The sequence below is a fragment of the Talpa occidentalis genome, unplaced genomic scaffold (assembly GCF_014898055.3).
Source record: "Talpa occidentalis isolate TD23 unplaced genomic scaffold, MPIMG_talOcc4v2.1 talOcc4.16, whole genome shotgun sequence".
Lineage (NCBI taxonomy): Eukaryota > Metazoa > Chordata > Mammalia > Eulipotyphla > Talpidae > Talpa > Talpa occidentalis.
In genome coordinates, this window is record NW_023601653.1 from 76,781,889 (window position 1) to 76,797,614 (window position 15,726).

The following is a 15,726-nucleotide window of genomic DNA, read 5'->3' on the forward strand; positions in this document are numbered from 1 at the left end:
GCCACTTCTGCCCCTTCCTGTGATTCCCTGTGAGAAGGAGCCTTAGACTAGTGGCAAACTTAGAATAGGGCCTCAGTGGGCCCTGCTTTGGGCCAACACTGCTTAATCCCATGAGGGGATGGGTACTCTGGGTGTGTAATTGAAAATGATTATCTTCTCTCTATTGCACACTCACTGTATTAAATTTCTTTTCTATTGACAGTCTTTTTTTTTTTTTTTAAGATCCATTCACCTATGCATACAAGAGCTGGGGCACAGGCCAGAGGTGTGGGAGGGATGGGGTGAGAGGATTCACCAGAGATAGTGGGGAGCAGAACAGGCAGTCTGAAATACACTGCTGAGGGGAGCAGCGGGTGAGACAGGAGAGGTCTGCTGTGCCATGTGGGTTTCTTCCTGGCGGGTTGGGGATTGAACTTGTGCTGCAAAGGACAGCTTCATAGGTGGCGTCTCAACCCCCTGCACCACCAGGGAGGCCCCTCTATTGATGGTCTTACACACTAAGGGTACGTTTTCTTTATGCGGCAGATAGCAGAACCTATTTAGAACAGGCAGGTTTGGGGGCCCTGGGGTGCCCCTCATTCTGTCTGCTCCAACTGCAGCACTGTTTGATATCACAAATCAAATATATATGGCACATCCACATGTGGAAGACTCTGTACAACAGTGGAGATCCATGAGCTTTGCATGATCTCCGGGATAGATTATATTAGTTGCCAAAAGAATATAATGAGAGTGGGCCTCCCCTGGTGGTGCAGCGGTTGAGCGCTGGGCTGCGAAGCTGCCCGCAGCCTCTGCAGCTCAGGTTCGATCCCTGAGGGTCCCACATGGAGCGCAGACCTCTCCTGCCGCGCTTCTGACTATACCCAGTGCTTGTATAAATAAATAAAAAATCTTTAAGGAAAAAAAAAAGAATATAATGAGAGAATGATCTTGTTGTCTAACCAGCATAAACATTTAAAAAAAAAAAAACATTTGAAAGAATTACCAGTTATGTCTGGGGCATGAGACTAGGAGTCAGAGTATGAACGAGAGACTCTTCCTCTTCCTTGGGTAATATCCTATTCAATGTCAATTACTTTAAAAAAAAATTAAAAAACATGAACATGTACTTAAATTTTTGTCTTTAAGAAATAAAAGATTTTTTTTTTTTTTTTTTTTTTAATTTTCTAGAGGCATGTCTTATTATTTATTTATTATTTGTTTGTTTTGTTTTTTGGTTTATACATGCACTGGGTACAGTCAGAAGCGCGGGAGGGGCCTCCCCGGTGGCGCAGCGGTTGAGCGCTGGGTTGCGAAGCTGCCCGCGGCCTCTGCAGCACCGGTTCGATCCCCGGCTGCTCCCCGGCCACCAGAGGAGGGTCCCACATGGTGTGCAGACCTCTCCTGCCGCCCGCTGCTCCCCTCAGCAGTGTACTTCGGTCCTTCTGCCTGCTCTGCTCCCCGCTCTGGCTCTGGTGAATTCTCTCACCCTCCCGCGCTTCTGACTGTACCCAGTGCATGTATAAACAAAACAAACAAACAAACAAATAAAGAAAGAAAGAAAACATGCCTCTATAAAAAAAAAAAAAAAAAAAAAAAAGAAGCGCGGGAGGGTGAGAGAATTCACCAGAGCCAGAGCGGGGAGCAGAGCAGGCAGAAGGACCGAAGTACACCGCTGAGGGGAGCAGCGGGCGGCAGGAGAGGTCTGCGCGCCATGTGGGACCCTCCTCTGGTGGCCGGGGAGCAGCCGGGGATCGAACCGGCGCCGCAGAGGCCGTGGGTAGCTTCGCAACCCAGCGCTCAACCGCTGCGCCACCGGGGAGGCCCAAGAAATAAAAGATTTTAAGTTTTCTGTCCTCACTCCCAATTCACCTGTCTTTTAAAAATGTGCTTTTATACAGAAACTCACACAGGATAACAGGATGGAGGCTATGCCTAGAGTTTGCTGCAGGGCACAGGGGTTAATTTTTTTAAACAAAGACAACAAAATACGTTATTTATAGAAAATCTAGAAAAAAGTAAATAAGAAAAAAACCCATTGGCATGGCCACAGGAGAAAACCTCAGTTAACATTTGGAACATTTCCTGCAAAGGGCTGGGGGCCCTGTCAGGCGGAACCCGAAACCTTTTCATAGTCTTGCTGATACTTTGATGCCATTTGACGCTGGGGGCGGGTGGTGGTAAGTGGTTTGTTCTGGCATTTTGGTGTCCTTTGTTTGGGAAATCCAGCAAAGGGTCACACACAATGGCGAGACAAACTTCACACATTGTTTATGGAGAAAACACTGAGGTCACCTAATTCTGCAAACAGATGTCGCAAACTGAGATCTGAAGTGACTAAGTGAGTGATCTTTAAGTGAAACACTTCCTTGAAATGAAAGGAGAAACTGGTTTCCCGGGAGGGGGGATGCACTCACCTGCGTGTCCCCCTCCGTGGAACAGTTTCAGATGGGATACTGGGTCTCTGTGGAGGGCACACACAGTTCAGTGGGCTATGGAGGGTCCTCTGGGCCCAGTACCCCTTACCAGCACGCTAGGAGGTTAAGGAGTTGAGTTGCCCACCTGGAAGCAGCTGGTAGGGAAGGGCTGGCTCTGGGCACCAGGTGGGGCCCATGCTATCCTGCCCTGGTGACTGACACTACACATTTCTCCCTGACAGCCCACACTGCCAGGGGACCAAGGTGACCATTGCATGTGCAAACACAGGAGGACAGGGCCCTGCAGCCTACTGACTGGATGCTGGTGACCGAAACATGAGGTGACAGAAACATGGATGGACCCCTTGGTCTCAGTTTGTAAGAGGGGGAGTCCTGAGTCAAACCCACCATGCCAGCCTCCTTCCCGGACAGGAAATAGTATAAATATCCAGCAGGCCAACAATTTTGTTCTAACAAGGAAATGAGGTAATCTGTCAGGTTCAGAGAAAAGGGCTTAAAAATCCAAGAAATAAAAACTTAGAAGAACGTAGACTTCTTTGAGCCTGCCTGGCAAGAGGCAGAGATTTTGCAGCTTGATAAGATCAGACATAAAAGCAAAAGGAACAGAGGATTAGGAACCTGAAGAAGAAAGAAGGAAGAATGGGATTCTGACATTCAGAGAAATCCAAGACATCTGACTTGGCCCTTCTTTAAGTCTTGATAATTTCTTCAGTGGTCACATCAATTAAGGCAAGTAGGAGGGAGGGTGGCCAACTTAGAGAAGGGGGTAGAAAGACCAGTTGAGAAGGATTTGACACAACCTCTGTAACAGGTGGTCCCCAGGAAACAGGGAGGTTCCAGTTTCCCTGCCCTGCTCAGGGAAGGGTGGAGCTGAGTAGCTAAAAAGGGCAGAAAAAGAAGACTTGGAAGAGGCGCTTGAAGCAGAGAGACATGGGAAGAAGAAGCCATGTTTGTTTCACAGCCTTGACCTTGCACCAGGAACTTGGGGGACATTGAAGGGGAGACTCGGAAGAGACATGGGTGAGAGATCTGTGGGGAGGCTGACAATGGCAGCCTTTATCTTGACTGGATTTTGGTTTTGCTCTTTTCCTTTCAGACTTGCCCAGCCCCTTCTGCCCCTTTCCTGTGGGTCCCCACCAGAAGGTGCCTTAGACTTGTGGCAAGCTTTAGGGTCTCAGTGGCCCTGCTTTGGGCCAACCCTGTTTGGCTGAGCAGTTACTCATGAGGGGCTGAGTAACTCTGTTGTTTCATTGGGAAACTACATATTTTTTTTCAAAGATTTATTTATGCATACAAGAACTGGGGTTCAGGCCAGAGGTGTGGGGGAATGAGAGGATTCACCAGAGACAGAGTGGGGAACAGAATAGGAAGATCAACTGAAATACACTGCTGAGGGGAGCAGCAGGTGAGGCAGGAGAGGTCTGCTGCACCATGTGGGTACCTCCCTGGCTGGGGTTCGAACTCATGCTGCAGTGGCTGCGGACAGCTTCATGGGTTGCATCTTAACCCCTTGTGCCGCCAGGGAGGCCCAGGAAACTATATATATTTTTAAGATTTTTTTAAAAATTTTTTTTATTATTTTTTTATAGAGGCATGTTTTATTTATTTATTTGTTTGTTTGTTTATACATGCACTGGGTACAGTCAGAAGCGCGGGAGGGTGAGAGAATTCACCAGAGCCAGAGTGGGGAGCAGAGCAGGCAGAAGGACCAAAGTACAATGCTGAGGGGAGCAGCGGGCGGCAGGAGAGGTCTGCGCGCCATGTGGGACCCTCCTCTGGTGGCCGGGGAGCAGCCGGGGATCGAACTGGCGCCACAGAGGCTGTGGGCAGCTTCGCAACCCAGCGCTCAACCGCTGCGCCACCGGGGAGGCCCCTATATTTTTAAGATTTATTTTTTTTTATTTATGCATACAAGAACTGGGGTGTAGGCCAGAGGTGCGGGGGGTGAGAGGATTCACCAGAGACAGAGTGGGGAGCAGAACAGGCAGACTGACTGAAATACACTGAGGGGAGCAGCGGGCAAGACAGGAGAGGTCTGCTGCGTCATGTGGGTCAGCTTCTTGGCGGGGGATCAAACAGCTGCAGACAGCGTCATAGTCCTGAGGCTTGTTGCGCCACCAGGGAGGCCTTGTTTGGGAACTATATTCTTCCTCTTCTTTCTCTAGTGCACACTGATTGTATTAAAGTTCTTTTCTATTGAAGGTCTTCTACACCAGGAGTATGTTTTGTCTTTATGCAGCAGATGACAGAATCTATTTAGAGCATGAGGGGATTGGGGGTCCTGAGGTGACAAAGGAGTGTGACTTTCCTCTCACAAAACCAGGCTGGATGGTTAACACCCTTGATTTCCTGTCCAGTGCTCAGATCCTGCCTATCGGGAGTGATCCGAGGCCAAAAAAGGAAGATTACGTAGGAAGTGGCTCCAAATGTTGGGGTCCCTTCTCCCTCGAAGGCATCACGTACCAGAGGAAAGGAAGACTGGGCTTAGACTCTGTGGAGGTCCATGTCTGACCCCTGACCTATCAATAACTAGTCCTGAGGTTCTGAGAGGGTTACTGCATTTAAAAAAATTACTTACTAGAAACATTTACTTGCATTATTTTCTCACCTTTAAAGGTTTAAAGAATTCAAAATCATAGAGTAATAGGTCAAAGATCCTGAAAGGGCTGGCGGCAACCGGAGTTACTAGGGCGAAAGGCATCTGGTAGGAAGCCCACCTAAGGCCGAGAATGAGGAAGCCCACTTAGGGGCGAGCATGAGGACCTGCGGACGCCATCAGAAAACAACTGTTCCTCGTTCCTTGCAAGCCCGGTTTCCCTCTCCCCATCCTATAAAAACCTGTACCATGGAATATTACTCAGCATTCAAAAAAGATAAACACATGCAATTTGCAGCAACATGGATGGCGCTGGAAGGGATCATGCTCAGCGAAATAAGCCAAAAAGAAAAAGAAAAATACCGGATGGTCTCACTCATAGCAGGAATCTAGAAAACTTAAATAAGGGACCAGGAAAATGAATATAAGAAAGTGAAAATCAAAATCAACAAAAAACTATGAACCAGAGACACTTTTTGGGGGGCGGGGGGCGGGAGGGGAAGGATTGGGGTCAGAATGGGGCGTTTGCAATTGTATGGGGGAATATAAAAATAAAATTTAAGATTAAAAAAAAAAAAAAAAAAACCTGCCTTCCCCTGACAATAGGCGCCGCTCCACCCACCCCCACCTCGGGTCCGTGAAGTTCACCCGGGAACGCAATAAAGCCCCTTGTAAACTTGTTCTGTCATCCTCTTCTTTCCCTCCTGGTCTTCCCCCGCCGAACCTTTCAGATCCCGTTCCCTCTCCTCTGCCCAGAGGACACCACTTATTAAATAACAATAATTAGATATTATTCATTCAGTTTTTAAAAATCTGATGCCTTTCAGAAATGGATGGAAAGTATGCTACTGTGCATCTTTCCATAACCATGGGTTCCTGAACATACACGCTCCCAAAGATTGGTCCCCTTAAGTTCAGTGCACCTGTTCTACCCTCATCCCCCTGTGGACAGAAAGCTGGGTCAGGCAAACCTAGTCTAAAACAATCCTGCCTTTTGCTGAAAACCTTCTTGTCCCACCCTCTTTCTGCTGATAAACAACTACATTTTTTTTGCTACAACTCCTCGGAGCAACTTTCTACTTGTTAGACGGGTGCTGCGTGGTGATGAATTGTTTAATGGTGCCTCCTAGATATTGGAATTCACGAGGATGAAATAACAGGCTTTCGTGGTAGTGGCAGGACTGAAAATTTCTGGTGGCTTTGAGACAAGATGCACAGGTGAGGTGCCTGGAAACCCCTTGAGTTCTCGTTCTGTTGTTTCTGAGGATGGCTGGTAAGCTTTGAGCTCCCTTTGTCTGTCAAGCTCCCTAATTCCTTATTTTATCTTAAACTCTAGCCCTTGGTTCTGTCCCCAGTTTCCATGTTGGGATTGACTGGTGGCAGCTGAAGTTCCCGTTTGTTTGAAATCAATTCACCGTCCCCAGTCTTCGGGATCTGATGGCTCAATCCCTTCTCTCAACCCGCATATTCCACGCAGGGAACTGTCACTGGAGTTGGGCTGGGGCCAACCGCAAATGGAACTTAGACATTGGATGAGGTGCTATGAGGGCTAGACTGGGTCCAATGGGAGCTGAGCGGGTAAATTAAAAGGGCTCTTTGCGAATGAGACACTCAGAAATTAAAAAACTGCTCTCCTCAAGTCCTGACTTTGATTCTGGGATGCCCAAGGGCCTACCTAACAAAAATGGAATCCTTTCTACCCGACGAATCAAGTGGCATAGCCAGTTAGTTCTGGAAGCTACAGATATCCAGAAAAATGGAAAATTTTGGCTGAAAATAGCCTAGAACTGCAATGACCGTTATGGGGAATATTACAATTAGACAAGATGGCTTGTTTAAGGAGCAAGGAATCCCAAGTTGAACAAACAGAACAGGATGCCTATTTTAATTGGTATGCAGAACCTTCCAAAAAGGCTTCAAGATTCCAAAATAGCTTCATTAAAGGACTCATTAAGAAAAGCTATGAAAAATTAAAAGCACACGCGTTATCTAAACCAAAAGACGATGGGGCTAACAGAACTTCTGCTCCACCCCATCTGAGTACTCACACTTTACTAATTCTCTGTCTGAACTGCCTTTCCACTCTGAAGAAACTATTAGACAATCACCTTTTAAAATAAAACCACCTACCTTGGCTCCCACGCCGCTGTCTTCTGCAGAGTCCGCACCACTGTCTACTTCCCTGCGGGGGGCGCTGTGAGGCCTCGCGCGTGCTGCTGAACACAGGTGAGCTAGGGAGTTGCTGGTCTCCAGGTTTCTCTTGCACCTCAGATGGTGGGCATTGCTGGTAGGACATACTGACCAGTTAATCTCTCTCTCTCCTTCTCCCTTTGCCCTGGTAAATAAACCTTAATTTTTTTTTTTTTCCTGTGTGCCCACTTTTGGGTCTTGTCCTGAGTTCTTAACGTCCCAGGTGAGGATTCACACCCAGGTCATCCTTCCCCACTCCAACCCCACCCCCACGCCCCTGGCTGCCCTATAATAATGGGACTCTGAGGGGAAACTAAAATTAATGGGATACTTTGTCAAATTTTAGTGAGTACAGGAGATAATGCTTTCTACCACCCCACCCGCAAAGGACAACAAATTCTTCAGAGTAAAGAGGTTTTCATAGTGGGGGTATTTACGAATTTTTATTTCAACCTATCTGGGACCTTTTACTGAAAAACATTTCTTTTTGCTATGTGATACAGCCCAACCAATCTCTCCGGTAGAGATCTTTCTAAATTAAAAGGGCTAATACATTTCGCCTCTAATGGAGACCTCGCCTTAGAATTTCCTGACCAGACTGAACCTGCTCTTTTATGTTCCTGACACTCTGTTCTTGACACAAGAGAAGGAATTCCAACAAAAGTCCTTAATTTAACTGAGGTGCCTGAAAATCTCTGGGCTGCTTCTAATACTGACATTGGAAGAATAAAAAAGTACAAGAGTAATACAAATTACAGAAAAGATTGAGAGCTACAACTAAACCTCCCCCTAAATTAACTCAGTATCCATTAAAGCCAGTGGCTATGCAGAGAAGGCCTCACACCCAGATCCAATTGCCCAGGGCCTAATCATTTCCAGTATTAATCCCTGCAAACGCCCATCTTGCTCTCCGGAAACCCAGTGAATAGGGGTACTGATCTGTCTATGATTAGGGGGCTGTTAAGATTCCTTTTTGTCCAGTTGTTCTATTTTTTTTTATTTTTTTTATTTTTATTTTTATTTTTTTTTTATAGAGGCATGCTTTATTTATTTGTTTGCTGGTTTGTTTGTTTATACAAGCACTGTGTACAGTCAGAAGCGCGGGAGGGTGAGAGAATTCACCAGAGCCAGAGCAGGGAGCAGAGCAGGCAGAAGGACCGAAGTACACTGCTGAGGGGAGCAGCGGGCGGCAGGAGAGGTTTGCGCGCCATGTGGGACCCTCCTCCGGTGGCCGGGGAGCAGCTGGGGATCGAACCGGCGCCGCAGAGGCCGCGCTCAGTTTCGCAACCCAGCGCTCAACCGCTGCGCCACCGGGGAGGCCCTTGTCCAGTTGTTCTAAACGTGAATGGTCTGTCACAAGTTTACCAGATTCACAATGGTTTATGGGTACAGACCTTTGTCCAGTCTTTCTCAGCACCGCTGTGATTCCCTACAGCTGGTATCTACTTGCCTTTAGCTTAGAAAACTGGCCATGCACCTGAGCAGTTATGCCCCCTAGAGTTCACTGAACTCTCTTATTTCTCTCAAGAACTTCACCACCATTTCAGCACCCTCCAGTTCCCTGGGAAATCAACCCTCTCTCCAGTAGGCAGATGACCTCTCCAGTGCTCAGTTACCAAAGAGACATCCATAAAAGATTCCATTTATTTGCAGCAGCAGTTAGCTGTAAAGGGACACAAAGTCTCTGAGGAAAAATGAAGATTCTCTCTAGACACCATTCATTACCTGGGTCATGAGCTAAGCTCTGAAGAAATTCAACTGTCTCCAAAAAGCTAATGCAAGAATTTCCTTGGACCCACAACTAAGCAACAGTCTCGTGAATTTCTAGCTTGTCTGGCTATTAGATCCTCATTTTTCTCTATTAGCTTCCCCACTCTGTGAGCTTACTAAGGTTCCAATCCCTGAGTCCCTTCCTTGGGAAGATAAACATGGTCAGGCTTTTAGGAGACTGAAGTAAGCACTGCAAGGATTACCTGCCTGAGGGCTACCGAACTATTCAAAACTTTTGACTTTATTTGTACATGAAAGGGACAGTGGAACCTGGGGCTGCTCACACAGGAACATGGTAATGAACAGACCCACTGCCTATTAAAGCACACAGCTTGATGGAGTTGCTCACCGCTCTCCCAACCTCTCAGAGCTGTCACCACAACTACAAAGTCAGTGGAAGCCTCTGCAGATTTGATCCAAGGAAATGACATTTATTTGCAAAATCCACACTGCCCCAAATCTGAATTGAGTCAACATTTCTCTGCACGTAGACTGATTTCCTAGGAGGGCTCCTGCTTTCACACCCTCATCTACATCTTAAACGCTACATGGTCCTCAATTCTGCTCCATGACTACCTCTATTCCTGGTGGCGGTGAGTTCCGTGACTGCGAGGTAATGTCCTATTTTGTGACACCATTTCCTGATCTGTGAGATACTCTTTTAAGCCTGATTTAATCTTGTTTGTTGAAGAGTTAAACCGTAAAAATGAAGGGAAATTTTTAAGCTGGTTATACTATTACTACCCAATGACCTACTCAAAAGGGAAAAACTGCTATAAGCTAAATTTACCCAAGAAGCTATTGCACCATGCACTTACCCAAATGTTTTGCAATCATCCCAGGTAGGTTCAGCGTCGGTTCAGAGAGCTTAAAAGAGAACCTTGGAGCCCTTGGCATCATCCCAACAGGTTTTTTAATAATGCGCAGGGGAAACAAGCCAGCAGGGAGCCAGCAACTTGGGCCCCCTGCAAATCTCTGCATCCTCTTTCCGCTGGGCTTCCCCTCACAGCTGTTGCTCCTCCTCTCAGCCACGCCTTCTCTAACGCCCCCCCTTATATGGCTGACCTCTAGGCTCAGGTGAGCACACTTGCACATGCGCACACACCCATGCTCAGGTGTCCAGAGTCAGGCACGCGCGCCACACCATGGACCAGCTCTCAGCATATGGATTAACCGTTTGTCTCAATTACTGGAGTGCTTGTCGGGTAGATGAAGATGCTCAGGCTTTTAACGCCATTGGCCTCTATGGCTATCACCTGCGGCCTTGAATGCAGAAGGTGCTTGGGGGTGTGGGTGTGGCGCGCGTGCCTGACTCTGGACACCTGAGCATGGTTTTGGCATGCTGTGGAAATGAAGGGTTTTCTTTCTTTTTTTAATATCCAAAAGGGCAGGCTTTTTATGAAAAGGGAGAGAGGAGTAAAGGACACTTGCACAAACATAAGGGGGCAGAAAGAGCTGCCCCTCAAAGGAACAGGTTTGTTACCAGAGAGGCTGCGTAGTCCCACGTGGCAGCCTCGGGAAAGGAGCTGCTTCTGCTGCTTTGCCAAGGGGGAAGGTTGGTGAAAAGAAACACCTGCACAGTCACAGGCGGGCAGGAGGGCTGCTGCTTGAGGGTTTTCCTTTTTTTTTTTTTTTTTAAAGATTCATTTATTTATGCATACAAGAGCTGGGGTACAGGCCAGAGTTGTGGGGGTTGAGAGGGTCCACCAGAGACACAGCGGGGAGCAGAACAGGCAGACTACACCACTGAGGGGAGCAGCAGGCGAATCAGGAGAGGTCTGCTGCGCCATGTGGGTTTCTCGCTGGCGAGGGATGGAACTCATGCTGCAGAGGCTGTGGATTGCTTCACAGGGCAGTGCTTAACCCCTTGCGCCACCAGGGAGGCCCTTGAGGGTTTTCGTATGTCTTCTGGAATGCCAATCATACATGGGCAATAAGTAAACACGGTTCTCACTACTCTTCTCCTCTCTTCTGTTGTTGCTCTCATCAGAACTGAGGCTCAGGCCTCCCTGGTGACGCAGGGGGTTAAGATGCAACCTATGAAACTATCTGCAGCCACTGCAGCACGAGTTCGATCCCTGGCCAAGGAGCAACCTACATGGCGCAGCAGACCTCTCCTGACTTGCCTGCTGCTCCCTCAGCAGTGTATTTCCACCGATCTGCCTGTTCTGTTGCCCACTCTGTCTCTGGTGAATCTTCTCACCCCCCACATCTCTGGCCTGTCCCCAGTTCTTGTATGCATAAATAAATAAATCTTTAAAAAAAAAAAAAAACTGAGGCTCACGCTGAGTATCGGGAAAATGTGTTATTTGACTTTCATGCAAAGGCAGCAGCCACCGAAGAGTCTAGAGATTGTGGCACATGTGGATGAAGCTCATTCTGCTTCTAAAAAAAGGATCCTTCGTTGTCAGATTCTTGCCATCTTGAGGCCCTTATAACATGAAAACAGTCTGCTCCTGAACCAGAGAATTATGAGTAAACAATGGTTGTGAATTAATATCAACCCCAGTGGACAGTCGGGGCTGTGGGAAATGCAAGATGCTCACTTGGTTCTTCTTGGCTCCCTAGAAAAGCCCATTCTTTGGGCTTTTTACATTCTTTGGGTTTTTACATTCTTTCACATTTAGGATGACACAAATTATGAACTGACATTGGTAGAGAAACATCTATAAAATTGCAAAATCACTCTACCAGCAAAGTCTGACCTGTAAGTTCATGATCCTGGAAAACTGTTTATCCCCAGAGGCCTGAGGCCTCCTTCCTCTGGATCTTCTCGACAGCTGCAGCTGGACTTTATTTGACAGCCACTTCGTGTCAGTTACCAGTGTGTTCTTGTTACAGGATGTATGTTTTCTGGACAAACTGAAGTCTTTCCCGTTGCGAGGCTGATGTCCTCCCAGTGGCAAATAAATTGTTAGAAAACATGTACACCTTCCACAATCTCAAGTGATCAAGGTAGATACTTCAAAGGGCAAATCACAGACCCTTAATGATAACCTTGCAAACGTCTTGAAATTATCACTGTCCCTTCCGACCGCAACCATCAGGCAAGGTCAAGAGAACTAATGGGATCCTCAAACTTAAGATTTCTAAACTTGGCAAAAACACTGGACCCCGTGGCGTAAGTTATTACCTCTGGTCTTACTGACTAATTTGCAGCACCCACTTTGGAAACATAAGCTCACTACATGAGAGAGTCCCGAGCAGACCAGTATGTACTCATATAAAATCTTCTGCTAATCCCTTGTCTCACACTAGTATACAACCAGCTCCTGTAAGTCTCATGCTCAAGCACACCATCATCTGGTTAAAAAAAAACTCTCCCAAGGCCTCTCTGGTGATGCAAGAGGTAAAGCACAGCAGTGTGAAGCAGTCCGCAGCATCTGCAGCACCAGTTCCATCCCTGGCCGGCCAGGGAGCTCCCCACATGGTGTAGCAGACCTCTCCTGTCTCCTGCTCCCCTCAGCAGTGTGTTTCAGTCGATCTGCCTGTTCTGCTCCCCACTCTGTCTCTGGTGAATCCTCTCACCCCCTGCACCTCTGGCCTAGACCCCAGTTCTTGTATGTATAAATAAATCTTTAAAAAAAAAAAAAGAACTCTCCCATATCTCAATTCACAGGATCCTGTTGGTTATAGTCAGGAGCGCAGTGACTGGGCATTCTGGAAGCACCACCAGAGGATGACAGCCCTCGAGCCCCAATGGAAGGGACTCTAAGTACTCCTGACTGCTTACCTGGCTACAAGACTAGAAGGTGTTGAGCCTTGGACTCACATCTTCCAGCTAAAGAAGGTGCCACCTGATATCTGGTGCTGTAAGGGCGGTGAAGACCTACAGATCAAATTGACGAGCAAGAGGAAGAGCTGACACGGAGGTACGCTGCTTCCTCCCAAGATGCTGATGGAGACTCCAGGCACTAACTAAACACAAAGCCCTTTCCCTTCCTTTGCTCTGCATTGGCCTGGGAAAATAAGGCCCTGGTCCGTGCCTCTCGGGCCAGCTCAGCGGAGGCAACCTTTGGGATAGCTGATGTCCTGTGAGAGAGCCACACTCCTCCCTGTGACCGATTTCTCCTCTATTACTAACATCACTGCAAACTACAACTGAGCCCCTCAGAAACTGCCCACCGAGTTCAACTTCTAGAGCCAGAACAATCTCTGTTCCTTAAAGATTATGTCCAGAGTTGTCCCTGCTAACACTACCTGCTGTACCTAGATTGAGGCCTCTGGGGAAGCTGAAACAGTTTAAGATCATTGAACAAGCCATAAGCCTTTAAAAAGTGACTTCTGGGCCTCCCTGGTGGCGCAGCGGGTTGAGCACCGCGCTATGAAGCTGTCCGCAGCCTCTGCAGCGCGGGTTCGATTCCCGGCCGGCCAGGGAGAAACCCACATGGCGTGGCAGACCTCTCCTGCCTCGCCCGCTGCTCCTCTCAGCAGTCTCTTCAGTCTGTCTGCCTGTTCTGCTCCCTGCTCTGTCTCTGGTGAATCCTCTCACCCTCCCATGCCTCTGGCCTGTACTCCAGTTTGTGTATAAATAAATAAATCTTTAAAAAATAAAAATTAAAAAAAAATCTTAGTCTCTTTCAACTTTACAATAATAAAAACAGTGACTTCTTCAGCAGGGTTTTTCTTTGATTTGATTTTGACTGGTTTTGGTCCGAGGGACTGTGGCTCCGGAGAACACTCAGCACACTGGGAACTCGCCTTGTACTTATTATAACAGTCTCCCTGGATTGCGGGATTCCCTCAAAAGGTTTTTTTTAATTTTAATTTTTAATTAGATTATTTTTATTGAGGTAGTATTTACAGCATTGTATGTTTTAAGGGTACAGGTTCACGCCTCTTCTCTCAAAAACTTTAAATGCACACTCACAGCTGCCAACCCCCCAGCCAGTGACGACCTAAGACCAGCACGCCAGAGAAGGAGCAGGCGAGCGACTTCACGACGGTGCGCCTGAAGCCACGGCCTGCGAGCAGCACGGGGTGGAACCGAGTCATCACGCTCTGCGGGCACTGGGTGGGCGGCGCGGAGTGCTTCGGAGCTGTCACTGGGAGCGGCGTTAATTAGTGCCTTCATTTTGCCTGAAATTTTGATCCCACCTCGGTAAGGCTGAGAGTCTGATGGGGCTTGTTAGAAAGGAGACAGCAGGAGTCCGTCTGTGCTAAGCCGCGTGCCGTCAAGCCGAGACGGACTCCCTAATTAGTCTCAACCCTACTCAGGAGTGGACTTTGAAACCAGGCCTCCTGGTTTCCAGGCCAGCACGAGTGAGGTCACCTGCCCGACAGGACCCCCTGCCTTCCCTGAAGTGAAGGGAACCTCACCTGAATCCACCCTTTCCGTTTGCTAATCACCTCCTAGCCCCCCACCTTTCTGCTTGGGATGCTGCTCAACTCACGAATCCTTTCATGGAGCCAAACAGACCTTGAAATTGACTCAGATGAATTTTCCTTTTTAACAGGTAACGTCTAAGGAGGGATCAGAGGTGGCAACAGCCTGAGACCCAGCTGTGCTTTGCTTCCCAGCAACAGGCGGCTGCCGACGCTGAGCTGCACCTACCCTCCGGTACCTAGAGCTCAGGGTTTGCACCCGCCACCCCACCCTGTACCTACATACAGGGTCTCGGTGCCCGCCTATGGCCACCCCCCCCCCCCCCCAATGGGCTGCCAAGCCCTGGGTCAGGGGAAAGTCCCCAATCCCAGGTATCACTCTGGGCCTAAACAAACCTAGATTCCCCAAACCTCAGTGACTTTCTAGATGATTCTGCAGGCTCCCTGGTGGGGGCCGCCTCACAGGATGCCTGGGCCACCATCCTGGTGCCCACACAGTCTCTAGCCACCTGCCCAACTGAGTCCTCCCATTGAACAAGCCGAGTCAGGGGCTGGAAGGGGCCTCCATGTTTTATTGGGGATACAGCAGAAGCAGAGCCTGGAAGCAGAGCAGCCCTGTTTTTAATGACAGATAAATTAACCACAGTGCGGGGGGGGGGGGGGGAGGGACATGGCTGGGAGTCGGGCTAGGTGCTTTAATATTAAAAAAACACAAAAAAGATAGACAAACGGACCCCAAAGACACGGGGCATGGGAGGGCAGCACCATCCAGACAGCAGGGAGGACCAGGATAGACAGAGAAGGCAACTTGACCCCTTGGCCCCAAACCTGACCAGCTTGGGGCCTCTGGACTGGCCCCACGGGGCTCCGGGGTGGGCAGCAGCCAGGTTGGGTGGAGATGGCACAGCCGGTGGGCAGGGAGCCCAGCACCACAAGATGGTTTAGCCTGAAGTGGGAGCTGGGAGCTTGGCCACAGCAGTGCCGAACTCCCGTGCCCCAGAAGAGCCTCACTCTGGTGAGAGAAGGGACCAAGGGCGAGGCTCCTCCCTGAGCTGAGAGCGGTTATCTCCTCCACAGCAGCAGTAGGGTGTCAGGAACCCCGTCACCCTATTATCCACCTGCCTCCTTGGTCCTTTCAGGGCCTGAGGAGAGCCAGTCCAGTCTGCGGCCCCCCACTCCAGGGGGCTGGGGGGCACCGTCCTCAGCCCTGACTCCCGCAGGAGGAGAGCGAGTCATAGAGTGAGTCACTGAGGGATTCTGAGGTCTCCAGCCCGGGGGGGCCCACACTGGCCACTCTCCCTTCCTCACCCATGTCCGAAGTGCTGGGGGTGCGGCTACCCCCAAACGCTGAGCCCTGGGGCGTGGGGGCTGGGCGGCTGGGCTCCAGGCTCCGCTTCTGGTCCACAGGCAGGACCTGGGAAAGAAGGG

At 48.9% G+C, this 15,726-nt stretch overlaps 1 protein-coding gene across 1 annotated transcript in view; it reads right to left on the minus strand.

Moving 5' to 3' along the window:
* Window positions 1-14,953: 14,953 nt before the first annotated feature.
* NCKAP5L (NCK associated protein 5 like) overlaps window positions 14,954-15,726 on the minus strand; it is a 28,832-nt gene continuing 28,059 nt past the window's right edge. Inside the window, exon 13 of the mRNA XM_037514694.2 lies at window positions 14,954-15,712. Coding sequence (XP_037370591.1) covers window positions 15,500-15,712 — 213 coding nt within the window. The 3' untranslated portion in view covers window positions 14,954-15,499. The remainder of the gene's footprint in view (window positions 15,713-15,726) is intronic.